This window comes from Lycium ferocissimum, chromosome 2 (genome assembly GCF_029784015.1).
Source record: "Lycium ferocissimum isolate CSIRO_LF1 chromosome 2, AGI_CSIRO_Lferr_CH_V1, whole genome shotgun sequence".
NCBI classification, from domain to species: Eukaryota; Viridiplantae; Streptophyta; class Magnoliopsida; order Solanales; family Solanaceae; genus Lycium; species Lycium ferocissimum.
Genome location: NC_081343.1, coordinates 70533839 through 70555262, shown reverse-complemented (window position 1 = coordinate 70555262; position 21424 = coordinate 70533839). Strand labels below are relative to the sequence as shown.

General features: G+C 34.3%; 3 protein-coding genes and 1 non-coding gene across 8 annotated transcripts; 2 read left to right on the top strand and 2 right to left on the bottom strand.

Moving 5' to 3' along the window:
• Window positions 1-882: 882 nt before the first annotated feature.
• On the top strand, window positions 883-3907 carry LOC132047252 (uncharacterized). 2 transcript variants are annotated; one of them, XR_009412819.1, is made up of 3 exons: window positions 883-1361; window positions 1931-3128; window positions 3743-3907. XR_009412819.1 is itself a non-coding variant. In XM_059438245.1 (2 exons), the coding sequence occupies exons 1-2, from the start codon at window positions 1296-1298 to the stop codon at window positions 3029-3031; spliced, it is 1167 nt and encodes a 388-aa protein (XP_059294228.1). In that variant the 5' UTR covers window positions 884-1295; the 3' UTR covers window positions 3032-3502. The 2 variants fall into 2 exon arrangements, 1 of the variants encoding a protein (XP_059294228.1); XM_059438245.1 differs by lacking the exon at window positions 3743-3907 and having other exon boundaries at window positions 884-1361; window positions 1931-3502.
• A 595-nt stretch (window positions 3908-4502) lies between these two features.
• On the bottom strand, window positions 4503-8783 carry LOC132047251 (SUPPRESSOR OF GAMMA RESPONSE 1). Of its 3 annotated transcripts, XM_059438243.1 has the most exons (7): window positions 8602-8783; window positions 7422-7554; window positions 6877-7063; window positions 6225-6721; window positions 5107-5403; window positions 4951-5009; window positions 4503-4857 (listed from the first exon to the last, which is right to left on the bottom strand). In XM_059438243.1, exons 1-6 carry the CDS (start codon window positions 8613-8615, stop codon window positions 4956-4958), a joined length of 1182 nt encoding a protein of 393 aa, XP_059294226.1. In that variant the 5' UTR covers window positions 8616-8783; the 3' UTR covers window positions 4503-4857; window positions 4951-4955. The 3 variants fall into 3 exon arrangements, with proteins under 3 accessions (XP_059294226.1, XP_059294225.1, XP_059294227.1); XM_059438242.1 differs by having other exon boundaries at window positions 4503-5009; window positions 8602-8782; XM_059438244.1 differs by lacking the exon at window positions 8602-8783 and adding an exon at window positions 8512-8534 and having other exon boundaries at window positions 4503-5009.
• A 3974-nt stretch (window positions 8784-12757) lies between these two features.
• TRNAD-GUC (transfer RNA aspartic acid (anticodon GUC)) lies at window positions 12758-12829 on the top strand. Its single transcript has one exon. It is a non-coding gene; the product is annotated as a tRNA-Asp (tRNA).
• Window positions 12830-13744: 915 nt separating this feature from the next.
• LOC132047250 (serine/threonine-protein kinase STY13-like) lies at window positions 13745-18904 on the bottom strand. Of its 2 annotated transcripts, XM_059438241.1 has the most exons (6): window positions 18172-18898; window positions 17426-17558; window positions 17113-17308; window positions 15687-15811; window positions 15427-15585; window positions 13745-14411 (listed from the first exon to the last, which is right to left on the bottom strand). In XM_059438241.1, the coding sequence occupies exons 1-6, from the start codon at window positions 18300-18302 to the stop codon at window positions 14097-14099; spliced, it is 1059 nt and encodes a 352-aa protein (XP_059294224.1). In that variant the 5' UTR covers window positions 18303-18898; the 3' UTR covers window positions 13745-14096. The 2 variants fall into 2 exon arrangements, with proteins under 2 accessions (XP_059294224.1, XP_059294223.1); XM_059438240.1 differs by having other exon boundaries at window positions 17113-17558; window positions 18172-18904.
• Between the last annotated feature and the right edge of the window lie 2520 nt (window positions 18905-21424).

Genomic DNA, 21424 nt, shown 5'->3' with positions numbered 1-21424 from the left:
AATGATAGAAGAAAAAAGAATATTTACCCGAAAAGCTAGCCAAATTTGTTGTTTACTTTTCTTAATCGGTATATATAAATTATACACTGATTATGTATTTAAAAGGCACACACATTACTTATGAACTATACATACTATATATATTCGCCGGCTATTTTTATTTAAATGATTGGGTGTGCCATTATTTAGGTTAATTCTTTGATTGCTTACCTATATCTTAATGATGCAATGATATAAGAATTATTATAAGACTACTTTAATCCTAAGTTGACATGTTTTTTTTTTTACTCCTATTAAATTCCAAAATTAATATAGAAATACCACTGTTTCAATTATTTCTCAAGTGCAAGATTATCTATGCTTTAATGTGCCTATGATGGCGTTACATAAAAATGAAAGCAAGCACGAAAAATAAGAAGAAGAAAAATCCATGCTTTATTGTTTCGTAGACTTTGGCATTGGACTGTAACTTCTGTAAAATACTATTAATACCAATTATTCTAATTTTCCACTTTCATTCCCTTTTTATAGAAAAAAAGCAAAGGAGAATCACAAATTTTTCAATAATATTTTTTCACTTGATTTACATTTTCTTTTTCATTTCCTAAAAGCAAATTTAATAGAAGTAGAAGCGGATAAAATGGTAGCAGTACTTATACTGTCGGGAATATGCCTCGGAAATCTCCCCACGTAAAATGTTTATCAATTAAATTTAAATTTATAAAAAAATGACAGAAGCAATCTTATGTGGAATAAGATTAATATTATTAATATTCAAATTAGGACTATCTTTTATTCCCTTTCTAGTTACATTTAGGAATATTTTTCCCCTACATCATAGACTTTCACATGGGAAGGAGTAGATACCCCCGCGAGGGGGGGTGGGGTAAAATTACCCTGCATGTGTGTCTCTATATATATGTATGTATCTGCAGAGAAAGAGTGTTGAATTACAAGCAAAAAAGAAGAAGAAGAACCCAACAAACGGCTATAATTTAGCGTTTTCCCATTTAGTCAATTCACAAAGGAAAAAAAAAATTTGTAAAAATTAATTCCCTCCTCTCATTGATAATGGCAATTCCATTGCTGTAAAATTTGAGAGGGAGGGGGTTCATTTTTTTTAATCTGGGTTTTTTTTTCTTCAACAATCTCTCTTTTGATATTTTTGTTATCTTCTAAATTTTATAGAAGGTAACAAAAGATCTTGAGAGATAAAACATAAAAAAGTTGGAAAAAAGCCAAAGTTTCATTGGCCATTTATTGAGGGTTTTGAATTATATAGTTATTGTGTTGTAATGGTGTCTGATATTTATTATCCTTCAAAGAAGAGTGACGATTTTTGTGAAGACGTTTGTGGCGAGGTACTTTTACCCTTTTAATTGTGAATTGCCATTTTACATGAAAATTTTGTGCATTAGTTTGGAATTTTGGTAAAGATCCTTTTTTTTTTTCCTTTTTTTTAATTGTGTGGTTATTGTTGGGTTTCTGGGGAAATATGAAATATGTGTTTTTTTATTCTGTTATTGATATAGATTGCATAAAAACCCTAAAATCTTGAATTGGTGTGTGCAGTTTGGTTGATTTTTTCAAATCCTTTCATATATTGTTATGAGCTTCTGGAAATTTGTGGTTTTGGGAAAATTTATTGATTTTAGTTATCCATTTGCATATTATCTTAATTGATTGAAGCTTTAGTTTGTCATATTGTGGGATCACACTGGGATTGTTGTTGTTGTTGTTGCTCTGTCTTGGAAGATATTTGGGAAATCCTCTATTGCTTTGTTCTGTTTTTCTATATGTGGTCTTTAATCATTCTTTTATATGCCTACACCCAAACTGTAATTAGTTTGTCCATTCCTGTCAGCTTAGCATATTTCAATGTTTGCTGCTATTTCCAGTTGTTTAAAGTTGTTATCTTTTTTATATGCAGCAATCTACCCCTGGAATAATAGGCATGTCGAGACTACGATGTATGCTTCGAGGATTAGATTTAAAGGCTATTGTCTTTTTGGTTGTTTTTGTGCCAACATGCATAGTTGGCATATACTTTCATGGACAAAAGATTACATATTTCCTCCGTCCCATATGGCAATCTCCTCCGAAGCCCTTTACTGAAGTTATTCACTATTATCATGAGAATGTATCGATGGAGAATCTTTGCAAGCAACATGGATGGGGAATTCGTGAATATCCTAGACGTGTCTATGATGCAGTTTTGTTTAGTAATGAAGTGGACATGCTTACTATCAGATGGAAAGAATTGTATCCTTATATTACGCAATTTGTTCTTCTAGAGTCGAACTCCACGTTCACTGGCTTGCCCAAGCCTTTTACTTTTGCTATCAACAAGGACCAATTTAAGTTTGTTGAACCTCGGTTGACTTATGGAACCATTGGAGGAAGATTCAGAAAAGGTGAAAATCCGTTTGTTGAAGAGGCATATCAGAGAGTAGCACTCGACCAGCTTTTGAGAATAGCTGGGATAGAGGACGATGATTTACTGATAATGTCAGATGTTGATGAAATTCCTAGCAGGCATACCATCAATCTTTTGAGATGGTGTGATGATATTCCTCCGATTCTTCACCTTCATTTGAGGAATTACTTGTACTCTTTTGAATTTGAGATTAAGCACAGAAGTTGGAGAGCTTCAGTCCACAGGTATCAGAGTGGGAAGACTAGATACGTACACTACCGTCAGACTGATTACCTTTTGGCGGATTCAGGTTGGCATTGTAGTTTTTGTTTCCGCCACATCTCGGACTTCATATTCAAGATGAAAGCTTACAGCCACACTGATAGAGTGAGGTTTTTGCATTATTTGAACCCTAGAAGAATACAAGATATCATTTGTCAAGGGGCTGATTTATATGACATGCTTCCTGAGGAGTACACGTTCAAAGATATCATCGGTAGCATGGGACCCCTCCCTCATTCTCACTCGGCCGTTCATCTTCCTGCTCATCTGCTGGAAAATCCCAACAAGTATAAGTATCTCTTGCCTGGCAACTGCAAAAGAGAAAGTGGCTAAGTTTTTAATTTACCAGTGCTGGGAACATTTTCGTAACATGGGAGGTGTTTTCATGTGCCGATTTTATGTTGCACCACGAGGGACAGACTCTTATCAGGTAATTGATGATGGTCACGTGGCAGTGCTTTATACAATTAAATCTTATAGGTAAAAGTAGTTTCAGGGAAGCGGCCGGGTGAATATTGTCTTTTGGTTCATTTGAGGTATCAGTACATTTATTTGCCAAGTAAACATTTAATTTAGGTGATGACGTGAAGGCGTTTGGGGAAACTTGAATGTTTCCTGTCTGTATCGCATATAAACCTGAGAGAGGACTCTCTGAATGACAATGCTCGGGCTTTTTGATTGTAGAATTGGTTTTCTGACTCTTTTCCTCCTGTTAGTGACATTATTCCAATGTATAACTCTTGTTTTCCCGAATTTGTTGCATATATATCATGCTGAAAAGCATCGAGGTCAGTTAGACGCCAAGTCATTGTGGTTTTTGATATATTATGATGTTTATAGTTTCATATTTGATGGGAAATTTTGAAACGAATGCATGTTTGGTTTGCCATGTTAATTGAGCAGTTGGTACCACATCAAACAATTGTTTCCATGTTCGAACCTAAGATCCTAAATCTCTTTTGAAGCTAGTCATTTTCTTTCTTTGCTTTCTAAGATGGAAGTTTGATATGTAATCGTGTTAATATATTTCTTTTTTCCCTTTAGTTTTTGCAGGAACTGAATCTCATCCTTGAATCCAGAAGTCATTTTCTGTCTTTGCCTTTTTAAGATGAAACTATGATTTTGCTGTTCACTACTTTATCAAGATGTTCCTTTGCCTGTTTCTAGAACAAAGATGATTCTGGCAATAATTTTTTCTTTAACCACAAAGGTGATTCATGGAAGTATTTTTTTCCCCAAGTAATCGTTTAAACTTGAATAAGTAAATATCAGACCCCTCGTTTTAGATTATATATTAAGCCTGTATACCTAAGGCTTTCCTTGTAAATACCAAATACTCCATAGCTTTAACAAAGATCACCACTTTTGATTTTTCTAGTACAGGAATTCCGATAAGCATACAGAGAGACTTAAATATGTATTTTTATGCATGCTTAAACATATAGATGCAAAGCAATCCATATAAAAGAAGTCAGTAATACTGGTAGCGCATCCAGTTAATTCAAATTAGACAACAATATGTTGTCAAAACAGTAAAATGAATCTTTGCTCTCTAATGCAAACAAAGAAACCAAATTGAGAGCATAAACTCCAATGCATATTTGTCTGTGCTCTATTGCAGTTTATGCTCTCAACTTGGTTTCTTTTTTTGCATTAGAGAGCAAAGATTCAAGCATCACAGTTTTTTACTTAACTACACAGAAATTAGCAAAAACACAAGCATTTACCCAGAAAAATTCTATGCAAAACGAAAAGGTACATGGAGTCGGACACAACGAAATTGGCATTAGAAAGCAATAGAATCCACGCTTTTAAAGTAAAAATAAATTAGTACAAACTAGAAACTTTCCAAAGTATTTGGGGGTCAGAACATGCTGAACAGTACACAAAGGATATGAAAGTCTTATAACAAGAGAGGTCACAACATTAAATCAAAATTTGAGCCACGTCAGTATGCTGAGTTTTAACAGTTCCAACTCCCAAATACTGATCCTTGGTAGATTGTAGTAGTAGGTTCTTGCAACAACTCCTTCAACTCGTCTATCTTCCAGCGTTTGCAGGATATAACAACCAATATTTGTGTTTTTTTCCTTTTCTCCAGATTACTGGTGGGAAAATTAGCATTTTTTTGATAAAGCAAATGCTGAAACCACAAGAAACTGAAATCGAAGAGCACAAACTTGTTGAAATATATTCTCCATCTCAGAATGCACAAAGCATTATCTCATTGTCATTAGAAACAAAGTATTTACCATCTCTATAGCCGGTCCAACCAACTAAAGATATTCTCCTGAGAACCAAACGGCAAATCCTGGTAGACCACAACATCAGATTCAACTATAGATGTTATTATGCATATCAAACAAAAAGAAAAAAAAATTATTAGCAACTGCAAGGATGAAACTTACTGCAAGTTGGAAGTCTGGAGGAGTATCAAATTCCAAGTTATCCAACTCTGAAATTTCGCAGGCTGTGTTACCATTTCCTTGTGGTAAATGGCAAGTGTCGTCTGCAGAAGGGCCATGATTGGGTCCAGAACCATCAAGAAGTGAATAAGAATCATTACGTTCATCACACAACAGAGAAATATCAACATCATATGCATCAGCTGCTTGTGATTCTCCAGCCAAGCATGTAGGGTACTCCATTTCGCACTTAATTTTAGCATCAGATGGTTCCCCTGGTTCTTTGGCAACTTCCACTTCCTGAACAGCAAAATGAATGTTATTGTATGGAAAAAATCAGGCTAAATGCACAGAGTTAGATGGAATTACTTAAATTATGTGTTCCTGAATTGAATGTGCACAATTTTATGAACAGAAATAATGTACAGATAAGGGTGTCAAATGGGCAGATTGGGCTGAATTTGGGCTATCAAATTTTTAAGAGCTGAGTTAATAAATGAACAGGTTATTGACCCGCCCAAAAGTTTCTTGGGCTTAAAGCAGGTCATAACCCAACCAACCCGATTCTTACTAAGTGTTTTTTTTTTTTGTTCTTTTATTATTTTTTAGTACCTAATACGCCCTCTGTCCCAATTTATGTGGCATCATTTTCTTTTTGGTCTGTCCCAAAAAGAATGTTACCTTTCTATATTTAGAAACAATTTAACTTTATGAGATGATTTACAGCCACACATTTATATAAGGCTTGTTTTGGACCACACATTCCAAAAGTCTTTCTTTCTTTCTTAAATTCTGTGCCAAGTCAAATGGTGCCACATAAATTGGGACGGAGGAAGTAATACTTTTTATCCTTTATTATGGCTATATATACATACCGAACAAAAAAAATGAACTTCAACAAATATTTCGATAAGATTTCTCATGGGTCAATTTAGCTCACATATCAGCCCAATTTTTTTTATGGCCTGAGCTAATAAATGGGTAGATCAATGACAAGCCCAAACTTGGATGATTGGGCGGGTCAGGTTTTTTATTGGGCTAAATTTTCCACCCCTATGTATAGAACAGCCAATGATAAAATTATAAGGAAGATGCAACTGCATGATCAACTTATTTATTACCTGATCAGGTGAAAAGGGTAAAGAGTCATCCACAATATCATCACAGGAAGGGGTTTCTCCAGCTCGAGGGGGATTGGGAGTAACCGTCTTTGGAGTTGTAGGTTCAGTTTGATTCGCTCCCACACTGGCTTCTTCATTGGCACGAGAATCATTGGCCTTGACGGATTGCTTCTGCTGCTGGTAAAAGATTTTTGAAACCACAAATTCGCCTTCTTTTTCATCTTCATCAGTGCCCAAATGGTACTGATGCATTACCCAATTAGTCTTTTCCTGCTTCGACCCCTTCGTACTAGTTTGATAGAGAACCATGACCTTCTTACATCCCTTTTGGAGCCCATTCTCCATAACAACTTTGGTCTTTCCCGTCTTGTGCCAGCGGACATGTTCTTTCATCAAATTGTTTTCATCATGAATCTTTCTACGCTTACGTTTGCCACTTGCATACGCATTAGTAGTGCGATAAAAGAAGTGAATGCTACTTCCATCTTTTTTGGCACCTGAAACAAAATTAAGGCGATTGCTAACTCTTAATTCTGTAGGAATCACAATACAATCCAAAATGGAAACTTATACAGCATAACCTATATACTTGATAAATGCAGCTAATAACAAACAGAAGATAGTGTATTGAAGAATTGAGTGCTTTACAAACCAGGAAGATTTTCAGGATGGGTATAGCAAATCCCTTCGTTAACGTCAAGAGTTGGGATGAATTCATCAATGAATTTGTGTTGCTCGGAATTTCCCATCCCGCACTTTGCTTCTAAATGTTCCACGAGCTCTACATCAGATGGATCAAATTTCACACCAACAGGTAGACCAGGCCATTCCTGAGAAACCTGCACCAGAAAGCAGCAAAATATTAAAGTAGGCTTGAGCAACAAATTTATGATACATTCAAACCTCTTTATAACTACATCGTTTGTTTAGATATTTTTTGGCTGCTATAGTGAAATGCAGTTATAGAGTATAACATAGCATAACATGACAAATCGGTTCCAAGAAAAACATGGTCACTAGAGTGAAATGTTGTTATAAAGGATGATTGTTATAGAGAGGTCTGACTATACAACTATTTGTTGGCCTAGTCTTGAACCAAGGGAAAAAAGAATGTTCTTTACAAGAGAGATTCTCAACTAGACTAAACAGTTTAACAAAAGATGTAAGTAAATTATGCAGGGACACTTATTAGCTTACATCTTTGTTATCGATACAGTAATGGCAGTTTGGGCATTGCCGTTTTGCCCCACAATCTTTTATTTGATGTGCAGCAGGGGCACCAACATTTTTAACTTTACTCGCAAGTCCTCTACCATCAATAATCCAAGATCTGTATCAATAAAAGGAAACAGATTAATGAATTAGAACCTCATCCAACAGATTCAAAAACTTCCACCCTAAAAAGAAAGATACTTTAACAATTAATGATAAGTGCACCAAACACTCTTGATAAAATTCAATAATTTATCTCTTTTCACTATCAGTTTAGACTTTAGGCCAACTTTTCCAAATCTTTCTATGACACTAACATGTTGAACAAGTAAAATAGACAGGTTTCAACATGACGTTTTGATAGTTAACAAAAAATTGGGGCAACTGGATAACTTATGAAAACATAAGGTAAAAATGACAATGTGACTAACAAACTGGTGTAAGAACTAGTGAAGACTTGCAGCAACCAGCCAGTAAAAGAAAACATTTGCATCTTTAAACAAAATGGGAAGTTTCTACAAACTGACACTACTGGAGAGATTAGTGTCTCGTGTAATCCATCACACACTAAATACACTTAATTAAAGCAACCCAAAGATTCACATTTTCAAGAGTGTTAAACAACCTGATCATCTAGCCCCAAAACAACAAATAATGTGCTCCAAATCTTTACAAACCCCTTAAAATGTTTTTATATACCCGATTAAACATTGATAACTCAACGCCCTTCAGCATTCTACAGAGCCCAATATTACCCACACAACAAAGGAGCTGCTTTCTCAAACTCAACTAATAGTTATTATTCTATCAGAAAGTCACTTTATTAAAAACTGGAGTAAAAAGGACTGAAAGAAACCCACATTCTTAATGAACTACAGTACTATTCAGCATTATCGCAGTAACAAACACAAATCTTACAACGGAAGCTACACTGATCACCGAAAAGATAAAAATTTCCCAATATTTTAAAAAGATTTAATTTTTGACCATCTCCGATCATACCAAATCAAACCCAGAACAAATCTTTTCCTAAAAACACAAACTTTCAAGTTTCATCACAAATATTCATCCTCACCTTCCCATAAAGGATTGAAAAAAATTAAAAGCTTTTTCAAGAAATATCTCCTAATCCAAGACTCAATGTTAGTCTTTCTACTATGCTTACCTCGCCATCTGCATCTATTAAAAGCATTCGAAGACTAAGAAAATGAGAGAAACTTGTCTGTTTTTATGGTGCCTTTATTTTGCCCCTATTCTCCACTGGATTAAGCAACTAGCTGGAGTGTGAATGAGCGGGAAAGTTTATCTTCCCAGGTTTGGAATCCGAGCCTTTGGTTCGGATGAAAATAAAAAATGATTAAAATGGTCCTTAATGTATGACTTTGGTTTCATTTGATCCTAAATATATATAAACATGAGGGAGATGATCCTTAATGTATTCTAAACTATTGATCAGTCTACTCCTAAGCTTATATAATTAAGGATATCGTTATTTTTGTTGTCAAAATAAACAGAGGCTCTAGACTTGCACTGAACGTGATTTATTAAACTATAAAATAAGGTATATTTTTGTCTTGTTCAATCCGATTTTAGAACCCACACCAAAATTTCTAATCGTAACTTGAAAGAATCGAAAGAAAACTTTGGATACAAGGGCTTGGAGTAAACTGTTATTTTATTGTGAATAAATCGAGTGGAGTAAAGAAGCTAAGTAGGCTGTGTATGGATGAAAATGCTAGAGCCTCGGGTTATTTTGACAACAAAAAGAGCGATTGTCTTTACTTATATATGGCTTAGGATCAAATTGATCACACTTTAAAATACATTAAGGACTATTTCCATCATGTTTATACCTTAAGGACCAAATGAAACCAAAGTCCATAAATTGAGGAACATTTTCTCATCTATATTTAACTATGTACCCGAACCAAAGGTTTGAGGGTGGCCCACTGTTGACCGAACCTCGGGTCTGCTGATGACTTCATCTTCGAAAAATGGGGAGTGGTGTTAAAACGGTAAATTTAGCAGGCCCCGAATTCCTTGCCCACCAAGCTATAAATGGAAATGTTTTATGTTCACCTGATTTCGCCTTTCGCTTTTTTTTTAACAACTCATTTGAGTAGATTTGACTTCTTTTGAAATATTTAAATTCATAATATTAACCGGAAAACCATATTATAATGCTCTATTAATTTTTTATATGAATTTTAATAGTTTGAACTTATCAATTATTTAACTTAAACTATCACACAATATTTAATATAGTAACTTAATTTCAAGTGTAATTCTATGAGTATTTTTTTTTTTTTGTCGTTGTTGAGTAGTAGTGTAGTACAACTAGTTAAGTCTAATTAGATTAGCTCGGATTAGCCTCAAGGTTAATGCGAATGATGAATGTAGCTTTTCTTTTGAAGCGTTAACTACGAAAGTGTCTTAGACTTTTTTTCCTTTTTTGTTTTTTGGTTATTTCATCTACTGAAAACCATATTATAATGCTATATTAATTTTTTATATGAATTTTAATAGTTTGAACTTATCAATTATTTAACTTAAACTATAACACAATATTTAATATAGTAACTTAATTTCAAGTGTAATTCTATGAGTATTTTTTTTTTGTCGTTGTTGAGTAGTAGTGTAGTACAACTAGTTAAGTCTAATTAGATTAGCTCGGATTAGCCTCAAGGTTAATGCGAATGATGAATGTAGCTTTTCTTTTGAAGCGTTAACTACGAAAGTGTCTTAGACTTTTTTTCCTTTTTTGTTTTTTGGTTATTTCATCTACTGAACTGTTAGCATAAAGACAAGTTTGGATGTTGCTAGAGCGTAAATTACTGTGTTATTTGATCTATTGAACTTTTAGTATAAAGATAATTTTAGATGTTGCTTGAGCGCAAATTAATCTGGCATAAGCTTGTATTATTCGCATATCACCGTGTTTTAAAGGAAAAACTTGCTTACAATGGATTGTTACGTTGCACTAAATTAATATTTACAATCTCATTTTTAATTATTGAGAAACTTCCTCGTCAATTTTTTAAAGCTGTCGGAGCCTCGAAGATTGGGATTACAAGAAAATCCAAGAGAAGGATTAACTGCAGAGAGAAGAACGGTTGTAAATTGATTACATGCTTCTGTTCCTACCAATGTTTGACACGTGTAATCATCTCCAATCTTATGCATCTATGTGCTGAGTACTCCGTTCACTTTTACTTGTTTATTTTGGACTTTTCACGCTGTTTAAGAAAATAATAAATAAATAGCATAATTTACCAATTTACTCATATTAATTGGTGCATATTTTTATTAAATTTGAAAAAATGATTTGAAGTGAATATTTAATACAATGGTCTATGGGTAAAATAGGAAGAAAAAAGTTATCTTATCTTGATATGTGAAAAATGACAAATAAAAATAAAAATAAAAATCTATTTTTATAATAGTAGATAACTAAAAGTGAATGGAGAGAGTACAATGTTTAACACATTTCACCTTCCACTTCCATATTTTGTTTTCTTATTTTCTTTCTTTAGCAGTCAAAATCTTTTTTTTCTGTATATAAATTTGTAGCTAATGTCACATGAGTTTAATTTCATAGACGATTTCATGATGAAACGTTCTATGTCCGCGGGTTCTGATGGTCATTGCTCTTGTGACATTTTGTTTTGTATTTATGACACTTTATTAATTCCATACATAATACTGTTGATATTTGTATCAAAACTATTTTAATTGAAAACCATTCCTGGACATGCAGCTTAATTAAGTTAGTAGTAATTTGCTATGTGCTCCCTACAAAATGATGGTAGAGAGGCTTTGTACACAGAGACGAATTCAAGATTTAAATTTTATATATGAGTTCAACCTTTAACGTCTTAACATTGAGCCTATTATATTTTTAAAGTTTTTGATTTATGTCTACTAATTTTGAGTTTTAATAAATTTATACTTCACATAAAAGTATTGAGTATGAACCTGATAGCATCAAGCTGCATCCGGCCCTGTTTGTACTTCCTACATAATTAGTAGAATAATGTGTTATGCATGTGACCCTAAAGTTCTACATTAATGATGTGAGATTTTTCGGAAAAAAACTATACTAATTTGATCCAAATCAGATAATATCGCATTATATCAAGAGTATATTGGTTTAACCAAACCAAATGGAAACTCCATTCTCACCCTTTTTATATTCCAATTATTAATAAGATTTACCTACCTAGGTGTTTTAATAATATAAATAAAATAAATAAATAAAAGAATATGACCGGATGTAGTCATGCAGCGTACATATTATGTGACAAAAAAGTTCACGAATAAGTATAATAACAAAATTCGAACTCGCTAAACCAAATACCGTGAAATCCATTACTCAAACTTATAAAGTCACATTTTAAATCCAACCCACGAAAATACACATATCAAGAAAGCAAGAGGACTCTGAATATCAAAACTGTAAACTAAAAAAAAGAATTCTACACACGAAAGTTAAACTAGCACATACGCAAATGCTCTCCTCTTTAACATGTTCCTTGAAAGTTGAAACAGATACACACGCCCTGTTTTATACAGTATTAATTAATTGCCCACCCACCATATTCTGTCAAATACGATTTCTTGTCTGTAGTAGTTTAATCTTTTCGTACAGATCCTTTCTTGATTGTGTATTCATTCCCTTTTTCCATCACTAATTATTTAAGCACAGCGGAATTAAATTAAAGTTGTCTTAGCAGCATCACTAATTTAATGAATTTATTTGGATGTATTGATTTATGTTAAAAGCAACATGCCCTTAATTTTTGTAGCAAATCATGAAAAATACCCCCTCTCTTGGTAAGACGATCAAATTATACGAACAGTGCCTTTTGCTTTGCTTACTTGAACGACAAATTACGAGTGTACTACATTATTATTTTAAAGGTAGAATTAACGATTTAATAGTACACCAAAGCACTCAGTATCAGAAGTTAGTATTTTCACTCGTAAAGGATGGAAATGCTTAGCTTACTAAATTAGCAACACCGGACTAAGCTCATGGAGGAAAAAGTCAAAACGTAGTTGTCTTAATTATCGCCTCAACATATTCTCTCCCCGGTCTCATCTCACATAGAAAGAAAGAGCGCAAGGATTTGACTAATTTTTAGTTGAAGAACCTAGTGAACTAATTGCTGAAGTAGATACATGAATATCAAGCATAGCTCATAAATCATAACAATATATCTTCTAGATCATACAATACTATCGGGGAGGAAAAAGATACTGTAGTTGAGGAGCTATACATGTAGTATTCTACATATTTCCGATGTTCCCTAGGCAACAAAGTCGTTGTAGTATAGTGGTAAGTATTCCCGCCTGTCACGCGGGTGACCCGGGTTCGATCCCCGGCAACGGCGTCGTTTTCTTTTTCTTTCCTTTTCTGTTCGAAAGGGCCGACAACTGATAAGCGCGTGACGCGCGTTCCCTGTAGGCTGTAATGATTGATTCTTTGGTCCCTCCTAAACTTTGTTCTATTTTAGTGATTTCTATGGTGGACCAAAATCATTAACTTTCACTGTCTGGCCAAAAGGTCCAAGACCTAATTATTTCTTGCCAAAATTTTCCTTGATATACTCATCCATCAATCAAAATGATGGAGTTATTGTTAGAGGTCGTAAATGGACGAGTTAAGTTAAATTTCAATAGTTAAAATTAGTCAAATCAATAAAGGAGCCATGACCGTATCAATCAAAATGAGTTGGATCAAATTAACAAGTCATACTCAACTAACATAATCAAATCTCCCCCGTTTTTTATTTTGCTTGTAATGTATTTTTAAAATTATTACTACCTTTGAGTGGAGGCGAGAGTCTATCAGAAATAGTCTCAGACATAAGATCTACGTACATGATGTACGGTACATGCTATACCCCCAAACCCCACTTGGGAAATTACACTAGATTTATTGTTTGTTTGTTATTATTACCTTTAAGTTCTTCAAAATTTCATACTGTATTTGTCAATAATATTGTATTTTGACCAGCCGCGTTACACTATTTTAACTCATATTTACCCAATTGACGAGTCATCTTAAGTTCAACCCAAATTGGTGGAGTCGATAACCGGATTATAACCCAACCCGTTTAAGCTCGGGCAGGTTGGGTATTTGTTGAAGTATGGATTAATGTTGCCACCTCTAGCTGTCTTTTACATAAGTAGTGCAAATTTTTTATGTCCTTGAAAACTTCATTTAACGTCTAAGGGAAAATGTTAACAAGTTCCTAACTTCCGATGCAATAGCTGCATTAAGCAGTTAATATAATGCACCAAAATGACGAGAGTCCATTGAGGTTTTTAACAATAGATTGGAGTACAGGCCTTTGGATGGACCTTATTTTTACAACTATAATATACATCACAGCAACCCAACTCCAGCATCCAGAAACTCCACACAATTAAGTCAGAACACATTTCGAGTTAAACAAGTCTAGATCATGCATCTTCCTTCACCAACTTCACCTTTGAATTACATAGCTGGTTTACTATAGAAGCTAAAATTTCAAAAGAGTACCTTTTTTCTTGTGTGGGACTGAGGAAGAAAGACCAAAAGCTAAGTTTCTAGTGACATATCTGGGCTAAACTAGGAATATCATCAAGGAGATTAACAAACTTTTCCCTTAGGGATCAGTAGCATTGGTTAAAGCAGAAGAAGAATCCTCTTGGCTGATTCTCCATTGGTGTTTTAGGGGTCTCACCCGAGTCATCACGCTTGATCATTAAGGCGCTAGTACCTGGAGACTCTGGTGGTAAGACATGATTCTCTGAAGTGAAAATCCTAGCTGGTATTACAGGTTCCGGTGGTGAAACTGAAGAAAGAAAGTGCAGAAGCATCTGTATTATCTGAGTGAAGTTGGGACGAGTGTTTGGATCCTCTTTCCAACACGAAGTTACAATTACAGCCAAATCCTCTGGAAGATCATCTGTGCTTGGTCTCACACTCTGCAAAACACAGAAAGTATAAACTTGGTTAAGCAAAACCAAACAATTATTAATTGTTATGCTAACCTTCTTGTTGGACGAGTGGCGGAGTCAGAATTTTCACTAAATGGATTCAAAATATGAAGAAGTAACATACAAAGAAGTTAAGAGTATTCAACACCTACTCTATATACATAAACAATAATTTTGACATTGTACACACAGTGGAATTTTTTGACAAAAGGGGGTACTCACCCTAGCTCCGCCCAGTGGCGGATCCAGGATTTTCATTCAGGGTGTTCGGAAAAAAAAAAAAAAAAAGCTAAATATACACTGTAATTTTTTGCCGAGGGTGTTCAAAAGTTAATATATGCACATAAATACAGAAAATTTACCCTATATATACATTGTAATTTTTTACCGAGGGTGTTCGGGTGAACACCCTCGACAACACGTAGATCCGCCCCTGGCTCCGCCCATGCGCTGGACGAAGTTAAAGGACCATACCTAGCTTTCCTATTGTGACAGAGACCAAGCATGGGCCCAAAGTTTCTTTTTTATTTTATTTTTGTGGTGGTGCACGGTTCAGAACTCGGTGGATGATGGCCTGTCCCTTTACCTTTTCCACTTAAATACCAGGCTTTCATCCACAGCATGCACTGCATGCTTACACTTGAACAAATCCCTGGGGCACTGGGCCCCAAGTTTCTGGATAGTAATCATCCATCTATTGATGTTATTCAGTCAAAAATTTAGGTACTTCCAGACAAAAACAACTTTTAAGAAGTCTTCAACTGTGGGACAAACCTTTGTAAATTAAAGTCCATTCAGCCAGAGTTGTTCAAGCGTCCCAGTGGTCCAATTTATCTTTAATGTGCCCTTTGAGAAGGAGGTAGTGTGAAGTGAACCAACTAAATGCTATCATATCTTAACCTCTCTCATCGTTTTAGATCAGGAAACTTACAATGATGATCCCAACAGAAGAATTATTGAGATAACTAGACGACAAAGACCAATAGGGAGAGAAGATATTTACCTTAAAAGCAGCTGCATAAGCAGCCTGCAAATTAGACATGCCCTCAAATGGTAATTTGTTATGTATGAGTTCCCACAGGACAATTGCAAAACTATAGGCATCTACTTTGTGATTATAGTGCTTCTTCTCGCCGTGTCTTAAAGTGACCGTGCTGTAGAGCTACCACCAAAAGGAGAGTGCTAAGTCAGTTGTATAGCCATAGCAGAAGCGAAAAGGAACGGAAAGTATATTAATAAGCACAGGGTTTAAAGAAAATAAACCTCTGGAGCCATCCAGCGATAAGTTCCAGTTTCAGCAGTCATCATCTCTGTCAATGATTCTTCTCTTGCCAAACCAAAATCCGCAAGTTTGACAGTTTTATGGTCTGCCGTCAAAAGCAAGTTCTCTGGAAGTAAATGCAAACCCAACCCAAATCAGAAAGAGGTTAGAAAGAGAGAAAAAAAATGATACTAGTGGCATTGTAATTTTTAAGAGAATAGCTAAGTTTGAAATCATTGCTAACCCTGGACAAGTTACACTACTGGGCCAAAGAAGATAACAAATATAATTACTCACCACTTATTGTGACTTTGCATCTTCTTGATGTTTTTTTAATATAACTCTTTTCTTCATTAAAGGAGAAAAAGCTTACATCTAAAAAAACATTATGTATCTCATGAGAGATAAAATTGTAGTAAAAACTAAAAAGACCTTAACTTTTTATTTAGGAGCAGAATAGAAGAATTTTTTTTTTTTTAACACCGGAAGAAGAAAATAAAAAAGTAAAGTTTCAATTTTTTTCGACCATTTTATTACAAAGGATGATGAGTAGGCATCTTTTTCTGGGAATTTATTCGAATTAAAGTTTCTTATGTATTCAGCTCCAGTGTACCGGTAGTGCTGCCAAGAATCTAGCTCCATAAGATGACACCAATGAGAGCATCTTAAAATTCCTATGAAATAGGAACAGTGAGTAGCAAAGCCAATGAAGGCTTGAAAGACGTCTTTTCTTTTTTCTTATAAGCAGAATAGTTGGCAACACAAAGCAGAGGATGCAAGAAAGAATGCGAGGGCTTATCAGTGATCTCGAACCACATGTCATTTGAATTTACTAAACCGGTAATGCTTTTACCATTACAGGGGCAGGCTAACAGACTGCATACCCTGTTTGGCCAAGCTTCAGGGAAGCCAAAAGTGCATATTTCTTTTCAAAAAGTGCTTATTTTAGAAAGTTGAGGTATTTGGCTAAGCTTTTAAGGAGAAAATAAGTGTTTTTGAGTGGTAGCAAAAGCTGATTTTCAGAAGCTAAAAAGTAGCAATTTCCCAAAAGCACTTTTGGAACATTGACCAAGCACAAGATACCGTCGAATATTGGCAAAAATGCTTTTCAAATTGATTAGCATACTTTTTAAAATAAGCAGAGTTATTAAGCTTGGCCAAACAGGCAAGCAGCATCTGAAGAAACACATTACCAGAGATCAAGACCACATAAAAGTTAGAATATCCATGGTAGTTTCGACCCAATAGAAATGGATGTGGACCTCTATTCATGTCTCAACTAATTTGTTAAACTGAGCAGTTTGAGACATGGTTCAAACTTTAAATGAGTTTGTGAAGCAAACTCAATAAGCACAACTTCTCAGTTGAAATAGTCTGAAATTTTTTTTTAAAAAAAAAAAAATCACGTGAGAGAGATGTATCAGTTACCAGGTTTTAGGTCACGATGAATGATTCCATGAGAGTGCAAGCATTCCATTCCACGAGCTATATCAAGGGCAAATCTAATAGCAACAGCAGTATCCAAACACCTCGGCCTCATGCTCACCAAGTATTTTCTTAACGTCCCACCAAGAAGAAGTTCAGTTACAATGACCATGACAGGCTCCTTGCAAGCTCCTATGAACTGTAAATGAAAAATAAAATGAAAACCAATAACCAATGTGAGCAATTCATTTAGCCGTCTTAATCGCTCATCAAATAGATCATATCCAAACACAAGTTTGGGACTTAAAAAAGAAACCTTCACTAAGTTCTTGTGCTGAACTCTGGATAACATTGCAACCTCCCTTCCAAAACGAGCTTCCCTCTTGGTGATCTCCTCAGGCGTTTCGCCTCTATGCACAATCTTTATCGCTACATTCTGGTTTCTGTACCTGAGAAGAACCCAACCAAAAAAAGAGGGTAAATTTCATAAATGGTTAATAAACTATCTTTTTTCCCAGCAAAGTCACATATAACTTTATTTTTGTCACATAAAAATCACAGAAGTCTACTAATGTAACAGAAAAGTCACAATGACCGGAAATATAACCTTCCTATGCATAAATTTCCACATCAGCATAAAACTACATCAGGAGCAGAAATTTAGGCGCTATTAATTTAACCAACTAACCCATATTTTTAAATAACTCTCACTTCAGGATTAAGGACCATATCTTGTAGCAAAACATTTTAGGGATTTTTCCACAAATAGCCAGTCGAATTCACTGTTTACTTTCCTAGCCATATACCCTGATTATACACATATTATACATGATTATAAATATATTATACATCTACAGGCAATTTTTAGTTTAACGGGTTAGTTAGGTAGCGGCTATTTAGATTAATTCTTCAAACATTATTTTCCTAAAATCAAACCATTGAACACTGAATTAAATCAAACAGTAATGCAATAAAAACGAAAGCTTGCTGTATCAGTTCAAAATTCAAATAAACAAACAACTCTTACAGATCAGTCAAAAAACATAATTTTACTAAACTTACTTTCCCTCATACACCTTAGCATGAGCGCCCTCTCCAATCTTAGGACCAACAAAAAGAAGCTTTGGATCAATCAACCATTTGGCCTCCAAATTAAACTCATCACAAGAGTAAAACCCATTAGCAGATCCCATTTCAATACCCCAAAATGCTCTCTCTAGTAACTTCAAGAATCAACAACACTAGCACATCTATTTCACTACCAAAATTGAAACACTTAACAAGAATTCACCAACCATTTGGACCAAAACCATTAAAAAGCAAAAAATTCAAAACTTTATGACTAACTATCAGAAAACTTAGTGATTTCTTGAAAATGAAATGAATCTACAACATGTGCCTGTGTTTATAACAACAGAAAAATGAACCCCACAAGCAAGGAACACCAGAATTTTTTACTGGTTCACTTAGATATCAAAACAAACAGTTCACAACTAGTAGATCAATTGGGATTATGGGAAAAAGAAGAGAATACTAGAAAATCAAGAAACTATATTTCTGGATAAATAGGCTGAAGAGTAAAGATGCTTAAATGAATAGAATAAGGTGAAAGAAAATGAAAGATATAGATGGATGTTAAGCAATTGGGAGACTTTGGTTAGTGGTAAATATACTTTATTTTTTTTAAGTTGCTTTAGTTCTTGATCTGCAAAAAGGAAAGATAAAGCCGTGAGGAAGGTGGTGTGTGTGAAGATGAACTTATTAATTTGTCCTTTTGAATTATTTTGAGGAGATAATAGAAATTATTTAAAGAGAGTAAATGGAGACAGGGAAGGGTATAATGGGAAAATAACAAGATGCCGTTGAAAAAGATATTATATTTATACTGAGACTTAAAGAATAAAGTATTCGAATTGGCACATGGAAGATGGAAGAAAGAAGGAAGTTGATCCTCTTTCAGACTTTCAACATCTAACATTTTTTTTGGTTTTTACCCGATGTCTGATTCCTGCATTAAATTTCGACTATATTTGGATTGGCGTCGCATAAGGCCTCATTCGGGGGAAAGCACTCCCTATCAAAGATTTTTTCACATCCAAGACTCGAATTCGAGACCTCTGATTAAGGAGAAGCATCCTTATCCACTGCACCACATCTTTTAATGGTCAACATCAACATTTAAGTTGGTGAGATAGAATATTAGGGATTTGATTGTAGTATTTAACAAAAATAACTTCAATATAAAATTTGGTACGAACTAATATAAAAATTTTAGTTGAATATATCAATAAATAGTTTTTTTGTATAATTAATATATAGCATCTGGTTGGTTGTATGTATAAGAGAAACTAATTCTTGCTTAACTAATGCAATGTTTGATCAATGATATTAAATAATACTTGTACTAAGCTATACAAAAATTTATACTATACAATACTATACGTAAGATAGGATCATGTATGATGTAAACAAGGATAAGCGTATAAGAAATTTAGAGACTAATTGAGTATTTAAAGACATAGAATTCCCTAAGGTAAATCATACTACATAACTGCAGTGCATAATAGCCTTTACTATTATTCACTGAATAAAAATAGGAATAACTACATGATATAACAAACATATAGTGAGTATTTACATTTAATAGTTATAGTTTAATTTAATTACTTCTCATAGCAAATATTTGTGTATTAATATCATTTAGTAACTATATATATATATATATATATACACACACACAAAATAGAATACTCATCCTACTATTCACTTTCAACCCATCTCTCAACCCATCTCTCTCCCCCCTCTTCTCCCCTCTTTGCTCCGCCGCCGCCACCACCGCCGCCGAGCTCGGCAAATGCCGTGCCGTTCACCACTGCCAGCCCCTTCCCCTTTTCCCCTTTCTTCTCCCAAGATACCCTTTTTTCTTTTCTTCTCCGACGGATCTGAGCAATGTTGGTAGCAAAAACCAAAAAAAGCTCAGATCTATGACGGATCTGAGCAGTGCAGCCGGCGGTGGCTTCTCCGGAGAAGAAGAAAAAACTCAGATCTACATCGGAAAAAAAAATGTTCTCGTTGTATTAGTCGAAATTTTTTCCGGTATGTTGTTGTATTAGCCGGAATTTTTTTTCCGTCGATCTAGAAAAAAATCTAGATTTTCGCTGTATTTGTTGTATATTTACCGTGTATACAATATTTTTTCGCTTGTATTTGTTGTATACATACCGGAAAATATGGTGTACTTGTTAATTTTTTGGTGTATCTATGTTGTATACAATATTTTTCGCCTGTATTTGTTGTATACATACCGGAAAATATGGCATATTTGTTAATTTTTTGGTATATGAATGTTTTATATTGTATTTTTCGTCTGTATCTGTTTTATACATACCGGAAAATATGATGTTTTTTGTGTAATTATTGGTGTATATGTATTCAGTTTTTTAATCGTTGTATTCATGAATACAGCAAGTCAATTTATGAATACAGATAGTTATTTTATGAATACAATTGGAAAAAAATTGTTGTATTCATGAATATAGCTAAAAAAAAAAAAATTGAATACACATGTGGGAGCTGGGCTGATTTGCTACAGAACGTAAATATTGAAACATTAGCATGCGCAATTTCATTAAACCCTAAATGTTTGCTATTTATGTAAAATGCCCATAAAAATATTCGTCATTAGCCGCTCAAACAATACACGCATTGCGATATTGCATAACTAATACAAGAAGCAAATAACTGTGCATTATGGCATTTACCTTGTATAATACCTACAAAGTTAATACGTCTATGAATATTTTTCATGAAGTAAAACCAATAGTAGTAGATGCATGCATTTTGTAGTAGTATTTGTCATATAAGTACTAATGTAGTTTGAATTAAAATACAAAAAATACACTTATGCTAAAGTATAGATCTGTCCTCATGATCGAAGGATGTTGTGCAGCGGATGGAGTTGCTCCTTCCTTAATAAAAAATTTTGGGTTTGAGCCTTGATATGAAAAAATCCTCTATATGAAGCCAGTGGCGGATCTAGAATATTCTTTGAGAGTGTTCGAAAAATAAAAATATAGCGCTTGAGGCTTGAACTTGAAACTTCAAGGTAAATTTTGAACCGGCTAAATCACTGAACCAACCCCTACTCTTGTATTCAGGGTATTCAAAATCTATATATATACGTAAAACATATAAAAATACCTTATATATATTATAATTTTTTGTCAAGAGTGTTTAATAGGCTGTATATCTGCCCCTCTATGAAGCGCTTCCCCATGAATGGACCCTATCCAATGTGAATTCAGATATAGTTAGG

Bases quoted from the DNA above. Each gene is read 5' to 3' on its own strand.
- LOC132047252 (XM_059438245.1), top strand. From the start codon at position 1,296: ATGGTGTCTGATATTTATTATCCTTCAAAGAAGAGTGACGATTTTTGT. The intron at 1,362-1,930 runs GTACTTTTACCC...TTTTATATGCAG, and splicing joins GTGAAGACGTTTGTGGCGAG to CAATCTACCCCTGGAATAAT.
- LOC132047250 (XM_059438240.1), bottom strand. From the start codon at position 18,302: ATGGGATCTGCTAATGGGTTTTACTCTTGTGATGAGTTTAATTTGGAG. The intron at 15,586-15,686 runs GTTTATTTTCTT...TTTTGGTGGTAG, and splicing joins ATCGCTGGATGGCTCCAGAG to CTCTACAGCACGGTCACTTT. The intron at 14,412-15,426 runs GTAAATATCTTC...TGTGTTTTGCAG, and splicing joins CTTATGCAGCTGCTTTTAAG to AGTGTGAGACCAAGCACAGA.
- LOC132047251 (XM_059438243.1), bottom strand. The intron at 6,722-6,876 runs GTTTGTAAAGCA...ATTTTGTTTCAG, and splicing joins CCATCCTGAAAATCTTCCTG to GTGCCAAAAAAGATGGAAGT. The intron at 5,404-6,224 runs GTAATAAATAAG...TTTGCTGTTCAG, and splicing joins TACCCTTTTCACCTGATCAG to GAAGTGGAAGTTGCCAAAGA.